This window comes from Bos taurus, chromosome 17 (assembly GCF_002263795.3).
Source record: "Bos taurus isolate L1 Dominette 01449 registration number 42190680 breed Hereford chromosome 17, ARS-UCD2.0, whole genome shotgun sequence".
NCBI classification, from domain to species: Eukaryota; Metazoa; Chordata; class Mammalia; order Artiodactyla; family Bovidae; genus Bos; species Bos taurus.
Window position 1 is genome coordinate 48,857,831 of NC_037344.1, and position 15,938 is coordinate 48,873,768.

The following is a 15,938-nucleotide window of genomic DNA, read 5'->3' on the forward strand; positions in this document are numbered from 1 at the left end:
CTTCTGTTCCATGGGGATCCTGGGGGTGGGGTGCTTGTCTTAAAGTTCCTCTGTTTATTTTGAGAATAAGAGAATCCCTTATTGCCTCAAAGGACCGCTCATCTACCCCCACGTGCCAAAGTGGGCAGTGTTATATCCCTATTTCTACAGCATTGGAGTCCACAGAGACAGTGAGGAAATGCGGTGGAAAGCCAACATTATAATTAAGGGGCCGGAGGGACCAATTGAGCAAGAAAGATGAAAAGAGTCAACACTTGAGTTGGGGGGAAAAAATGAACTTCAGGGAGGCATGGAAGCTGCTCTGGATGTTTCCGATGGCTCTGCGACCCCGTAGGGAGAAGAGCTGTTTAAGACAGTATCAAGAGTATTATGAAACTAAGCCAAATGGAATTAGGTATAAGCTGTATTTAAGCATGAAGTACATCAAGGGATGTCTCAGAATATAAACCACTGGCTCTCTGTTTAGGTTGATTATAAATGGACACCACGGTACACTCCAGGAGCTTTTCCTATTCCCTGATGTCGTCAAATCCACTGTTGTCCTAATGCTTTTTATTTTTTACATTAGTCTCAGTCATTTAAGAAACATTTATGTGTAATTTCTATTAGATTTTGGGGATGATTCTTCTTCTCCATGGCTTTGATAACTATACATATAATAATGGCTATGATTATTTTTTTAAGATTTTTCTTGATGCGGACCATTTCTAAAGTCTTTATTGAATTTGTTACAATATTGCTTCTGTTTTATGTTTTGGCTTTTTGGCCCTGCAGCATGTGGGATCTCAGTTCCCTGACCAGGGACTGAAGCCACAACCCCTGCACTGGAAGGCTAAGTCTTAATGGCTGGACCACCAGGGAAGTCCCTGGCTATGATTTATTGACCTTTTACTCATTCGACTATTACCATGTGTAATGGGCTGAATGGTGGCCTCCAAAAGACTGGTCCCCTTAGAAACTATGGATGTGATCTTATTGGGAAACAGAGTCTTTTCAGATTTAATTGAGTTAAAGATCTTGGGATGAGGTCATTCTGGATGAGAGTAGGCCTTAAATCAATGACCAGCATCCTTACAAGGCTGAAAGGGAAAAGATGTGCAGAGAAGACTATGTGAAGCTGGAGGCAGAGATGGGAGGGCTGTAGTCATAGCCAAGGAAGCCAGAAGCCATCAGAGGCTGAAAGAGGCAAAAGAGGAACCCCCCCAGCCTCCTGGAATCCATGGAGAGAGCAGAGCCTTGTTTGGATTTGAGTTTGGACTTCTGGCTCCAAAACTGGGAGAAAGTAAGTTTCTGTTACATTAAACTACCTGGAAACGAAGGCACTGTGTTAAGTGGCTCATGCCCATTTTTTTCAATAATACAGTCTCATAGTCCTACAAAATAAGCTCATAAGAGCTGTCCCTCCTCTAATTTTTGCTGCACACACATCCAGCATCCTGCCTCCTTTTGTAACAGTTCTTCAATCTTTCTCTGGGAGAAATGCCTTTCTCCCTTGAGTACAATATGGTGGAACTGTCTGTCAGATCGTCTTAATCTCTTCTAGACCAGGGCTGGGGCTGTTCTCACTCCTGGCTATACCTGAGAATCACCTGAAAAGTTTTTTAAAAATGAAAATGATTAACACTGCTTCTTTGCCCACCTCCACTTCACTGCTACAAAGATCTTGGTTCAATCCATTAGGTGTAGAGTCTGGAGGTTATTTAGCAATTTTTAAAGCTTCCAGGATGATTCTAAAGTTCAGCCAAGGACAAAGGATTCTTCCTCCCTGGAATCTGGGGCTTCCCAGGTGGTGCAGTGGAAAGAGCCCACCTGCTAACGCAGGAGATGCAAAAGACGAGGGTTCAGCCCCTTGGTCAGGAAGATTCCCCTGGAAAAGGAGATGGCAACCCACTCCAGTATTCTTGCCAGGATAATCTCATGGATGGCAGGCTACAGTCCATACAGTCACAGAGTCGGACTGAGCGACTATGCACGCATGCCCCCCGGAACCTAAAAAAAAACATGACCACAGAGATAGAAACACATAAAGGAATTAGAGTCCCTGTATCCCAGTTGTACCCTGAAGCCGGACATCAATGACAAGTACCAGAACCCTTGAACTGGCAACTTCAGACTTTTAGAAACCTGGTCCCTTAGTGTACCTTAAGGGTCATAAGATCCCAATCCCTTAGCTGATTTGTTTCTGCTGCTAACACCAGAGGCTTCTGACCAATTCATTCAGGAAATGGCAGAACAGATGCTCAAAACTAAGCTAAAGCTTCCATGATACTGGGCATCCTTAATCAATTCATAAACGATAGCTCCCCATGTCGCCAACAACATAAAGGGTGTGAAGGGAGAAAGAAAAAAAATTTTATGGAAGGTGATTAAGAGGTACAAACTTCTACCTATAAAATAAATAAGTCAGGGGAATGTAATATACAATATAAGGAATATAGTCAATACTACTGCAATAATGGTGATAAATGATTAGACTTTTCATGGTGATCAACTCATAATGTATATAAATGTCCAATCACTATGTTGTATACCTGAAAATAATTCTATATGTCAACTATACTTCAATAACAAAAAAAATTATATAGAGATGACATGGTCTTCTACATCAAGTCTTTGAGGGTTCCAGACATTTGCAACTGTGAATATGCTACCAAGAGCATTATTAAATAGAAAAAAGAAATGTACATACTGCAGAAAACAAGGACTCACTCTCGGAGACAGCTATAACTATTCTCTTGGAAATTTTGCTAATTCAGACTTTGGCTGGGTTGTATTTTACTTTTGTCCTCTCTTTAAAGGCAGTGATTTCTAAATCCCTAAGGTATAGAAACACTTCTGTTCAGCTCAGCACACAGGTAGGGCAGAGAATTAAGTCCTAAAGAGAAAACAGTTTCAAAGATATTAGAAGTACCCACTCAGAAACAAAGGCAAGCCAATTAAACATAATTGGTATCCTTCTTCAAAGTATATACAAATAATCTCTAAGTGAAAAATTCCCTTAGCCATTGCCCAGGGTATAAGTGAATGCACTTGTAAAGGATCATACTACTAAGTCACTTCCCAGGTGGGGCTGGTGATAAAGAAGCTGCCTGCCAATACAGGAGACACAAGAGACGTGTGTTCAATCCCTTAGTCAGGAAGATCCCCTGGAGAAGGGCATGGCAATCCACTCCAGTAATCTTGCCTGGAGAAATCCATGGAGAGAGGAGTCTGGTGGGGTACAGTCCATGGGGTCGCAGAGTTGCACACAACTGAAGTGACTTAATGCATGCTAAGTCACTTCAGTTATGTCAACTCTTTGCAACCCTATGGACTATAGCTTGTCCATGGGATTCTCAAGGCAAGAATACTGGAGTGTGTTGCCATGCCCTTCTCCAGGGGGATCTTCCCAATCCAGGGATGGAACACTACATCTCTTATGTCTCCTGCATTGAAAGGTGAATTCTTTACCACAAGAGCTACCTCGGAAACCCTGGAAAGGATTATTATATGTAGAGGGAAAAATGCTGGGGATATATTGTTTTAAGATTCTTACACAGCATATAAAGCAGTATGATATAATTTGAATGTAGGCTTTGATTAATTAAAGATATATCTTGTAGGGCAATGGCTAAATTTTAAAGAGGAATAAATAATGAGCCAATAATGAACCAATACGGAGATAAAATGGAATCATAAAAAATATACTCAGAATGAAAACAGGCAGAAAAGGAAGGAAAAAGGAGGAGAGAACAGATGGTGCCTAGAGAAAAAAAGCAAGATGATAGATTTTAATATAAATATATCAATAATCTCATTAAATATAAGTGGTCTAAATACAATTATTAAAAGACAGAGATTATCAGACTGGATAAACAGGCAAACCCTAACCATATACTGTTTATAAGCAATCCACATAAAATAATACAGATTGTTTTTTAAAAAAACAGAAAAGATACAACAATACAAACTCTAATCAAAAGTAAGCTGAGGTAGCTGTATTAATATCACATGAAACAGACTTCAGAATAAGGAATGTTTCCAAGGATAAAGAGAGCTATTACATAATAAGAAAGAAGTCAGTTCAAGAATTCATTATAATTCTAAGCGTGTATGTACCTAAAACAGTGTTTCAAACACATAAAGAAAAAGCTGACAGGACTGAAATGAAAACTAGACAAACCCACAACACTTCAACACTTTGAGATGGAGACTTCAACACTTTTCTCCATAACTGACAGAACAGAAAGATAAAAAATAAGCAGGGATATAAAATACCCAAATATCACCAGAGACATCTGGAGAGTCTTTATAAATCTTAGATAAAGATGTTTAGATATGACACCAAAAGTGTAATTACTAAGAGAAAAAAATTAACAAACCAAACTTCATTTAAAAATCCTCTGCTCTTCCAAAGATACATACTGGGAGAAATCATATAAACACACATCTGAAAAGAAACTTGTATCCATACTATATAAAGTACCCTCAAAGATCAATAATATGAAAATAACAACCAATAAAAAAAATGGGCAAAAGATTTGAAAAAGACATGCACCAAATAAGATATAAGAATGGTAAGAAACAAGAAAGAATATTCAACATCATAAGTCATAGGATAAAAGTTAAAACTTGAAAGATATAGTGCTGCTGCTGCTGCTAAGTCGCTTCAGCCGTGTCTGACTCTGTGAGACCCCATAGACGGCAGCCCACCAGGCTCCCCCGTCCCTGGGATTCTCTAGGCAAGAACACTGGAGTGGGTTGCCATTTCCTTTTCCAATGCATGAAAGTGAAAAGTCAAAGTGAAGTCGCTCAGTCGTATCCAACTCTTAGCGACCCCATGGACTGCAGCCTACCAGGCTCCTCCGTCCATGGGATTTTCCAGGCAAGAGTACTGGAGTGGGGTGCCATTGCCTTCTCCAGAAAGATATACTACTACACACCTATTAGAACTGCTACACAAAATCAAACTAAACAAAAGGGTAACATTAAGTGGTCCCCAAGATACAGAACAACTAGAGCTCTTGTTGGTGGGAATGCATAGTGTTTCCACGTTTGAAAAAAGTTTGCAATTTCTGATAAAATTATGTGAACAGTTATCATACCACCTAGCAATTACAGTCCTAGGCATTTACCTAAAAGAAATGAAAATATATTTATATATGAACCTGTTTGTGAATATTTATAGTGACATTTTTCATGGAGAAGGAAATAGCAAACCGCTCCAGTATTCTTGCCCCACAGACAGAGGAGCCTGGTAGGTTACAGTCCATGGGGTTGCAAAAGAGTTGCACATGACTTAGGAACCAAACAATGTAGTGACATTTTTCATAATACCCCCCAAATGAAAGTAACCCAAATGTCCTTAAACTAGGAAATGAATAAACAATGGCTCTGTATCCATTCACAGGATTATGGAGTATTAAAAAGGAATAGACTATTTGTGATGATAGCCATCTAACAAAGGTGAGGTGATACCTCATTGCAGTTTTGATTTGACGATTAAGGGAACCCTTGTACACTATTGCTGGGAATGTAAATTGGTGTAGCTGCTGTGGAAAACAGTATGGAGGGTCCTCACAAAACTGAAAATAGACCTATCATAAAATCCAGATATTCCATTCATGGGCATACACCTGAAGAAAACAAAAATACTTATTCAAAAAGGTAACACACTCTCATGATCAAAGCAGCATTTTTTACAGTAGCCAAGATATGAAAGCAACTTGTGTTCATCAACAGATTTATGGATAGAGACAATGCAGTGTATATATACAATGGAATACTATTCAGTCATAAAAAGAACAAAATTTTTCCATTTGTAATAACTTGGCTGGACCTGAAGGGTATTACGCTTAGTGAAATAAATCAGAGAAAGATAAATACAAATAGAAAGACAAAGACAAATATTATCACTTACATGCGGAACCTAAAAAATACAACAAACTAGTGAATATAAGGAAAAAAGAGATTCACAGATACAGAGAACAAACTAGTGATTACTAGTGGGTAAAGCGAAAGGTAGAGGGTCAAGATAAGGGTAGGGGATTAAGAGGTACAAACTATTAGGTATAAGAAAATAAAAGCTACAAGAATATATTATGCAGCACAGAGAATAGAGCCAATACTTCATAGTAACTATGAATGGAGAATAACTTTTAAAATTTTGAATCACTATGTTATATGCTTGACACTTATATTGTAAATCAAATATGCCTCAATTTAAAAACAAAAAGAAGAAAAAGGAATAGACTACTGATATATAGGTAAATATTACATGCATTGTGGTAAGTGAAATAAGATTCAAAAGTTGCATACTGCACTATCCCACGTTTATGGAATTATGAAGAATGCGAACTATAAGGATGGAGAGGCTTCCCTGGTGGTTCAGATGGTAAAGAATCTGCATGCAATGCAGGACACCCATGTTCCATTCCTGGGTTGGGCAGATACCCTGAAGAAGGGAAGGGCAATCCACTCCAGTATTCTCACCAGGAGAATTCCATGGACAGAAGTGCCTGGTAAGCTAGTCCATGGGGTTGCAAAGAGTCAGACACGACTGAGTGACTAACACACACATACACATAAGGATGGAGAACGAAATCATGGTTGCCAGGGTTGCAGATAGAGGAAGGGAAGTGGCAACACAGGGGTCCCTGGGATTTGGGCAAAGTGATGGAAATGTTCTTTCTATACTTCAATTGTACTATGTGACCATGTGCCTTCATCAAAATTAAAACTCTATCCTCAAAAGGGTGAATTTTACTGTATGCAAATTGCATTAATAAACCTGACTTTTAAACAAAGCAGATTGCTGTAAAAATATTCTATCCATCAGACTTTCCATTTATTCCATTAATTCAGTAATACTCCCTTTCACTCCAATTAATATACCAAAGATTCGTTTTTATTAACCTCACTTCTCATGACTATGGATGTATGAAATATCTAATACATCCAAAGGCTTTGGTTTTAACCCCTGCTCATGAAAGTGCTAACTGCTAATATAATTGAGAGTTCTGGGTTCTTCTCTGCCTGATTCTAGCCACCCTTATGATGAAGCTAAGGATGAATAATAAGTGAGATGAAGGAAGAAGGGCCAGAGGTGCAAATTCAAGTGGCCAAGGGGAAGGGGCAGGCAGGTGAGGAGGTAAGAGAAGCCCTTAATCAACACCTTATCCAGGGGCAGGGTGACACCTCCTCATAGCTTTGGTGCCAAGGTCAGCAGAGTACCCACACTCTTATTAGGGGAAATTGGAAATTCCGATTTTTATATGTGAAATCTCTCAGTTTGTGGGAGACTGTTCAGTATTTTATAAACACCGTGGACAGAACAGTGCTTGCCTGCAGGTCATGAAGTTTGCAAGCGTGAGTTCAGAGCTGTGGGTGTGGAGCAGAGAACTAGGAGAGACCCAGGAGCCTGGCGGTTTCACAGAATGGCTTCCCAGAAGCTGAAATCACTTCTAAGGAGCTTCCATGCATTGGGGAGTTTCAATTTGGGGAAGAAGAGGTGTGTGCTTAGGGCAAAAAGTGTCTGTGTACTCTAAGTGTAGGAAGGACCAGGTATGAGGATCTTTCCCATGTTAAGTGTGCACCAGGGGAGCCGAGAAGGACCTCTGCCTGCTAACAACCTCTTCCTACTCATGACACCTGCCCCAGGCTGCAAATTCCAAACCAGCAATTGAAAATCCCCAAAGCTCTGACAATCCGAAGGTTGGCTGCCTGGCTTTTAATTCCTCTGGGGACCAAAGCTGCTCTAAAGTGCAGTGAGGCTATTGGGGGACTTCTTGATGTGAATACTCACATCTTTCGTGCAAAATGAGCTATGGATCCAATTATGGACACAATTCCACAGCCAGTCCAGGTGTCTCAAAGAATATCTATGGATGACCCTGGGTTTTTGTCTCCCTACAAACCTATCTTCTGAATCATGAAGTACACCTGGCCCCAGATTTCAGGAAAGTAATTTCCGGCCTGTGTGACCTTCCCAGAGGCCCCCTGTGTGACTGACAACCATCACCTCTCACAGCATTACTTCACCTCTGACAGCATCTCAGCCCACCCCCGCCCTTCCCTCTTCTTTACACCAGGCCAATTCCTCAACCAGTAACTCAAGGACACTTCACTTCAGCCCAAGTCTTAAATCTTAGGAAGACTCCCTTTTTTCAGTGCCCTGGTCTATTTATGGAACCTCCCAAGAACAATGATTCTGTTCCAAACCCTGAGGAATTGCAGAGTCTTAAATCCACAGTTGAACATCAGCTTACAATTGGTATTAAAAATTGATCAGTGGTTTCAAGGGTTCCAGAAATCAGCACTTAAATCCTTGGGCCAGAAGAGTCAGCGATGATTTTTTTTAAGACAGTACAAATTGAAACAAGGATCAGAAAGCTTCCCTTTCTATGAGAAATCTACAGAGCAAACGTTTTCTTTGCAGATCTATGGGAGTGAATGTACTGTTACTTGTAGCCACCAGAAACAAAATGAAAAAAATTTGCAGACCCATAAGCCCCCAAATCACGTGGTGAAAACTGTCAAGCAAAAGTGGGAAGAGAAAAACTCAGTAAGTCAAAGTTGCCCTAGGTTAGGGGGAAGGGTGGCTTTGCCGGGGAGGAATGGGACAGCTCCCCTTAACCTCCAACCCCCATCCCCACCCCGTGCCCTCTAAATAGCATCTTCAAAACAAAATTCCCAATTCCACTTCCCAATAAAATTGCTGTCCCTAGCCTCTTCCACGGGGACATTTCTAACCGCCATTCCTCTAACTCAAAAGTAAAATCCTCTAGATGGCCGGGAGGGAGAAAAAGGAATGTGAGCTTTAATTAAGAAAAGTCCACAACTTACTTTGAAAAGCACATTCAGCAGTCAGAGTTCTAAACTGAACATGATTAAATCTCCTGGCAGAGGGAAAGAACCTGATGGGGACTTTCACCGTTGGCTCAGTTTAAAATGACACCACCTTTCTTAACAAAGTGCTTTCTACCCATTAGATCGCTTTATCATCACAATGTCTCTGGGAAGTATTTTAGGAAGGAATTTTTTTTTTTTTTTAATGGCCACTTTACATTTAGGAAAACCGAGTCCTAGAAATGATAGAATCCAGAGCACATGACAGAATTAAGTCACCAGATTTTACTCCTCTGGAATAAAACAGAAAAATGTTCCCCATCCCTTCACACGCACGCGCGTGCCCATGCGCGCACACGTACGCGCGCGCGAACGGGAGCACACGCGCGCGCGCGCACACACACACACACTTCTGTTTACCTGGAGCTCTTGGGGAAAAGGGACACTGTTTAAAACAGCAATTTTGTCCAGTTGGTGTGTCTGGGAACCTGCAGCCTTAAGGAAAGTAGATTTTTCTGGAATCCCAGCCGGTGCGCAAGGACTTTGGAAAAGCAAACGCTACTTTGTAACATCAATTGGCAACTTGTCTCTCCGAATGTATTTCCAGCCCAGCCTGAGGCCGGAGAGGGCCCGTGATTCTCATCAGGTCGGACTCGGTTTGCCGGCTCAGGGCCCGGGGCCGCGGCGGGAGCCGCGACGCAGGGCGAAGGACAGGGACACTTGTGCGCATCTCGGTTTCACCCGATGGCCCCAAGACCCTTGCCCAGGCGCGGGCGGCAGTAAAGTGGCTCCCCCCGCACCCTTTTCCCACGCGCTCACCCGCACCGGATTCTCGGCCCAGTCGTGGTGGACGCAGCGGCGGTTCCCAGAGGAGCGGGGCTTCCTCTGCTCGAGTTCGCGGCCCCCAGTGCCGGTGCCGGACAGGGAAGGCACGCGGCGCCGGCGGCTCCTGGGCTCCAAGACCACGCTCCCGGCCCCTCGCGCCGCCCGCCCGGATCCCACACGCACGTAATCATAACCGGAAAAATAATACCAACCTTTCCTGAGCTCTTTGGGCGCCAGTCGTCCCCTCCCTGAATTCTCTTAAACCCAAAGCAGAGTGGTCAGTTCCATTGCAGAGATGAGGAAACTGAGGTAAAAGGCCACCCCCCAGGACCCACTGCTAGGAAGCCCAGATCTGATTCCGAGATGCAGTTCCCCCACCCGCGCGATCACCTCTGCGCGCTCCTAGACTACACAGGACCTCTACGGGGTACCCCGAGGGGGTCCCGGATTTCTTCCGAGCCGAGGTCCCCGGAGGCTGCGTGGTGAGCGGGCATTCCTGCGTGGACTAACGCCGGCCCTCGAGACCCCACGGTGGGGGAAAGGGGCCGGTCTGCCCTCGTAGGTCACTAGCCCCAGTCCTACCGAGCTGGGGAGGGGGATGCCAGACTGGGGCAAAGGAGGTGCAAAGAGCCGGGCTGCCCGCTCCCAGACCCCAGCTCCACGTAGTTTAATGCAGGGGTTGCGTTAAGTCCTCATGGAACTCAGTGATGGTGAACAAACAGAGAGTCCCTCAGCCACGCCCCTTCTTCACCCCCGGGAAGCACTCCGAACCCAGAGATACTGGATCAGCCGAATTCGCTCCAATTTCCCTTACCTGGCACCCAACTGGGGTAGCCCATCTACAGGGGCCGTTCCGCGCCCGGGAACCAGCGCCCTCACCCAGGTCCCCAAGACAACCCCACTCATCGGCTCCCCTCCCGCCCAGGCTCCCGGGGACCGAGGGGAACTTCCCGAGCGCCGGCGCGACCGACACCCCGGGTCCCCGGCTTCTTACCTCTGCCCAACAGCGCGCCCAACACAAGGCTCAGCGCCCCACACAGTGGCGCCACCGGCCCGGGGGCCGCGCCCTCGGAGCGCATCCTGCGTCCAGGCAGCTCAGGCCGTCCGCCGCCCGCCCGGGGCGCAGCGCCCGCTCGCGGCCCCCGCCGGCTGTCCCATGCCCCGGGGCCACCCCCGGCAGCGAGTCGGCCGGCCGGGCTGAAGAGCCGGTGGTCGCGCCCCGCCGCTGCCGGGTGCAAGCCGCGGCGGCTCCGGATCCCGCGGCGGCTAGCGCTCTGGCCGGGACAACTTTTCTCCAGCCTCCAAGGCGGCCGCGGGCCCGCCCCGCCCCCCGGGCCGCCCACTCGACCCCGCCCACCCCTGGGCCCCGCCCCTGGGCCCGCCCCTGGCCGGAGGCTGGTGAAAGATGCCGGGGAGAAAGTGGGAGCTGGCGCGCAGAAGAGGAGGTGAGGCGCGGAGGCTCAAAGGTTGCGCCCATGAGGTCTCCCCTCCTCCCCGCAGCCTCCCGCCTTCGTGGCCTGTGGCTCGAGTCCCGGAGAGTTCTGCGCAGGTACCCGCGACTCAAGATGGAGCCGAGCCCTTCCCCTCGCCCGCCTCCCGGGGTCCTCACTCTTCACACCTCAACTTCAGGGCGGACCCTGATTCTTTGCCTTTTGAGCCGGGGACATCTGGAATTAAGTCCCCCACAGCTGATGCGGAGAGATCTCCCAGAGAGATTATTCAGTGGGGAAAAGCAACATGCAGAACAGATTCAAGAAGAACACGGTTTATACTCAGGCGTGTGCACATATATGCATATTTGTCTGGAGGGTTAAGCCAAAGACAGCCGCGGTGTCTCAGGACGGGGACTGGAAAGCCAGGGTGACAGAAAGGTTCATTTTCCACTGTGAATCTTTCTACGTTGTTGGATCTCGCCCCCTTCCCCTTTCCGCATGTGTTTTTATTAACTATTCGGGGGTGGGGGAGGGCGGGAATGCTCCCCTTCCCTGCCAGACTTGCTCCTGCAATAGTTTTTTCTCTGCAGATTCCAAGGACTCGCCACCCCAGTTCGTGCTCCAAATGTCTTCTCTGTGTCGTACCCAGCGCTGCCCTCCCTCCTCGCGTGAATCCCAGCTGCCTGCCTGCCTTCCATGGTTACTGATGCTCGGGCCTCATTGGCCGCCCGGGGATCTGAACAGTCCCCACTCAGGACCCCAACTCCCCCTCGTGTCCGTGATTGAAAGACAATATGTCCTGAACCCAGAAGCCTTGTCCTGGAGGCCCAGCCCTCCCCCAGCTGATACACTTCCCCCAGATCCCACAGCCTGCCTAGAGATCACTTGGTGTGCTGGGCTGACTCGTCCAACCTCGAAAAGAAAGCTCACTGAATCATGTGGTCACCAGAGCCAGGAATGAATTTCAAAATAAAAGAAAAAAAAAATCTTTTATCAGATGTGAAGAAACCAAAGTGAAAGGTGTTAAACACATCTGTTTCTTTTGTCCCAAGTCAGTTAAAAGGAGTCAAGAGCCAAGCATATGGAGAAATTGAGGGGTGGAGGCAGAGACTCCAAGGGCACTCCCCATCCCTGGAGCTTTTTTCCCAGCTGGACAGCCCTAAGGAGGAAAAGGGCTCACTGATCCACTCTCCTAACATGATGGGTAGAGAAGGCAGCTGGAAAAACTAGCCAGGCCAGAAAGAGCACTGCAAAACCTTAGTTCTGATAGACTTGGGTAGCAGTAACTTCATTTTTTAAGGGAACTATGCTATAATTGCCCAGTTCTTCAGTTCATTCAGCTAGTGTACACACAATCTTGGGAGGCAAAAAAAAAAAAAAAAAGTAGATTTGAGTTCCTAAAATGGAAGTCACATTTCCTTCTCGTTTTTGTTTGTTAGCTTGAAAGTCACTGGAGAATGATTTTTTTTTTTTCATTTAAATGTTTCTAGCCTCAGTGAGAAATACAACATAGCCCATCATTTCCTGACTGAGAGCTTAGAAAATCAGCTTCATCCTCTCTCCCTCCTGTCTGATAAGAGAACAAAGGAAAAAGCCCCCAGTTACTCTGGCCACTCCCCTGATCTTCTCCTTTGTAGATTTACCATGTGGTCCTCCCACCCTCCCCAGACACACATCCTTTCTTCCCTTTTTGGCACAAAACATCGCCCTATCTACTGCAAAGTCAAATTCCCTGGTCTGAGACTCCATGGTTCAAATACCAGAAAAGGGGAAACTGGACAAACCACAGGGAAATATAGAACTCAAAATGAGAAAGGAAAGGAGGAGTCTTGGTAGGGTAAATCCACTCCCCAGTCCTCAAAGGCATGTGCTGTCCTCGGGTGCTCTGAGTCTTCGACGTGACTTGAGACCACAAAGTCTCCTAGCATCACCTGTAAGAGACTCGCTTCTTCCAGATTGGACCAAAGGAGACCCAGGTAATGAGTGCCTCTCTTCTGCAAATCTGTTTAGAATCCCATTCAATCTACCATGTGACCTTCTAAAAACCAAACAGACACACCCAAAACCAAACAAGTAAAGGGATGATGTGGTTGATTTATCTTTCTTTAGGAATCCCCACCCCCACCCCCGCCAAATAGAGGTGTGAACTTAGAGGTTCACGGGCAAAGAGTTTCCTCTATTTATTTTTTAAAGGCATGTATTTTTAACCCCCAAATAATTAATTCCTGAACTTAAATTACTTCCAGATGCTTTTCTGAACTTCATAACCAACATCAGAGGCCACTAATCTCCTCAAAGGCTCTTGCAAAACTCCCTGTGGGCTGTGGGCACATGGAGACAATTAACATGATTTATAGGAGAGAGGAGATATTAGAAAGAGGAAACCCGCTGTTTCCACATGTGCCAGTGGTGCATAAGTCAAAAAGGCAAGTTCAGGTTTTGTTGTTGCGTTGTTCAGTCCTTAATTTCAAATTCGCATAAAATGAGGGGAAGAACTTGATAATTTAGCTCAGGAATTTCTTATAAGGTCTGCCTCCAGACAGGGGACCTATAGGTGTATATTACTAAGAACACAGAAAAGAAGGGCTATATGTTGGCCTCGTGAGGCAGCTATAGTCATCCTGCTGATGTAACAGCAAGTCCTGACTATAGTGCTTGCTCTTAGGGATGAAAAATAAGGAAGGCAGCAGGCATTTGTTTAGCCTCTGTGGTGGCACTTTTGTTATTATTTATAGACATCATTTCATTTAATGTTCACAATAACTCTAATGGGAGTACTACTATTGTCCTTTAACATTTCATTCATTCATTCAACAGCTATCTGTCTACTGCTTACCATTTGTCTTGCCCAAATATGGGGTAATAGCAGTGAACAAAACAGATAGAAGTTTCTAAACTCATGGATCTTGGATTCTAAGGCACAGACTCTCAAAAAATATGCAAATGGATCCATTCTGTAAGACAGTGATATGTGTTACTAATAAAACTAAAAGTAAGGGGAAAGTCTGATTTGGGGGTCCAACTTTAGAGAGGGCAGATGGAGTGGGTAAGCTGGTGGATTTCTGGGAGAGGAGCTTTTAAGGAAGAGAAAACCAAAAGTACAAAGGCCAGGGAGTAGAGGAAAGAATCATTTTTTTTCCCCCCAGAAGAGGCACTCTGACCTCTTACAGAACAGAGTGTGTAGCGGGCAGCAGAGGAAGCCTGGAATTTAGTCAAAAGGAGGGCAGGAGTGATGGAGGCCTAGACTGGGGAGGTGATGAAGGGGAAGTCTGGACCAGTTATGCTGTTGGATCAAGGTGGAGGCAGGAGCCTTGCTGATGGGTGGATGTGAGCTGTAGGGCAGTAGGAAGAGTCCAAGGTTTTGGCCCAAGCAAGTGGGCACCTCATGGTGCCTTTCAGGGAGGTACGAAAGACTTGGGGGCAAGCGGTCTTGGAGCATATTGGGGCAGTTGGGGAAACTGAGGCTCCAAGAGGCGGTTAAGTCACTTGCTAGAACATGGCAGTGGTGACATTGAAAAGCAGCTCCCCTCCTGCCCCAGAGATGGCGAGGTCAGCTTGTAGCCACCAACTAGGAGTTAAAATTGGGTTTTATGTTGGTAAGACCCACAACCCTAGTATTGTTTCTCTTTTCTTTTCTTTTTTTTTAAAGAGTTTTTGATGTGGACATTTTTTAAAGTCTTCATTGACTTTGTTACAATATTGCTTTTATATTTTCATTTTTGCCATGTGGGATTTTAGTGCTCTGACCAGGGATTGAACTCATATCCTCTACATTGGAAGGTGATGTCTTAACCACTGGACTGACAGGGAAGTCCCTCCGTTCAGCAAATTCTAGGGTCTCTGCCTAGTTAAGGTGGGGCTGGGTAGGTAGGGGGGCTGTAGAAACAGCACGTCCTCCTCCCTCCCCACCCCTACTCCCAGCTGCACTGTGGATAAAGATTCCAACCTTGTGCCATTCAATAAGAATGTAACGATTAAGGGATATTTATTGGAAGGCCATGACCACCCACCCTTGATCAACTGTGTCCCTATTTGCTTATTTTCTATCTATAGCTTCCCCCATCCCTTTGTCAGCTCCATGGGGGGTGGGTGACAGCTGACCCACTCACCCCTGTGTTCCCAACCCCTACCAGTATATGCACGAAAATAAGCACTTGTCCAGTGAATGACTTTTGTGAAGCTGTAGATGGCTCAGCAGGTAAAGAATCTGCCTGCAATGCAGGAGGCACAGGAGACATGGGTAGATATCTGGATTGAGATAATTCCCTGGAGAAGGAAATGGCAGCCCACTCCAGTACTCTTGCCTGAAAAATCCCATGAACAGAGGAGCCTGGTGAGCTACAGTCCAAGGAGTCTCAAAGAGTCGGACACAACTGAGAACGCAGATTACCAGCCCCATTTTACTAACGAGGAAACTGAGATTCGCACATTTTACCTTCAGCTCACTTAACCAGTAATAGAAACACCAATGACAATGACAATATCATTCATTAGGTGCTTGTGAATTGACAAATAATCCTGTTGACAACCCTATAAGACGTAGTCTTTTTTATCCCATTATACAGACTAGGAAACTGATGTCCAAGCGGTGAAGCGGCCTGTTCCAGGTCACCCAGCTGGGAAGTTGCAGAAGTGGGGTTGGATCTATAACGGTTCATCCCACTGAGCTGTGTTCGTGTGTATGCTTTGGTCTGCCCGCTCCCCACCCGAGGCATCTTGGTCACTGGCCAGACCAGTACCTTCGATCAGGTTCCCTTGCTAGATCTTTCTATTTTTGACAAACACTGAAAAATCATGCCTTTGGAATTTTCACTTAACCTTGCAGAAAACTCCCTGGTGCCTTGGGCTACCCCT

At 45.4% G+C, this 15,938-nt stretch overlaps 1 protein-coding gene across 1 annotated transcript in view; it reads right to left on the reverse strand.

Annotated features, from left to right (window-relative positions):
- Positions 1–11,050, reverse strand: part of TMEM132C (transmembrane protein 132C) — a 452,840-nt gene extending 441,790 nt beyond the window's left edge. Inside the window, exon 1 of the mRNA XM_024977666.2 lies at positions 10,646–11,050. Within this exon, the coding sequence (XP_024833434.1) occupies positions 10,646–10,730 (85 nt within the window). The 5' untranslated portion in view covers positions 10,731–11,050. The remainder of the gene's footprint in view (positions 1–10,645) is intronic.
- Positions 11,051–15,938: the final 4,888 nt, after the last annotated feature.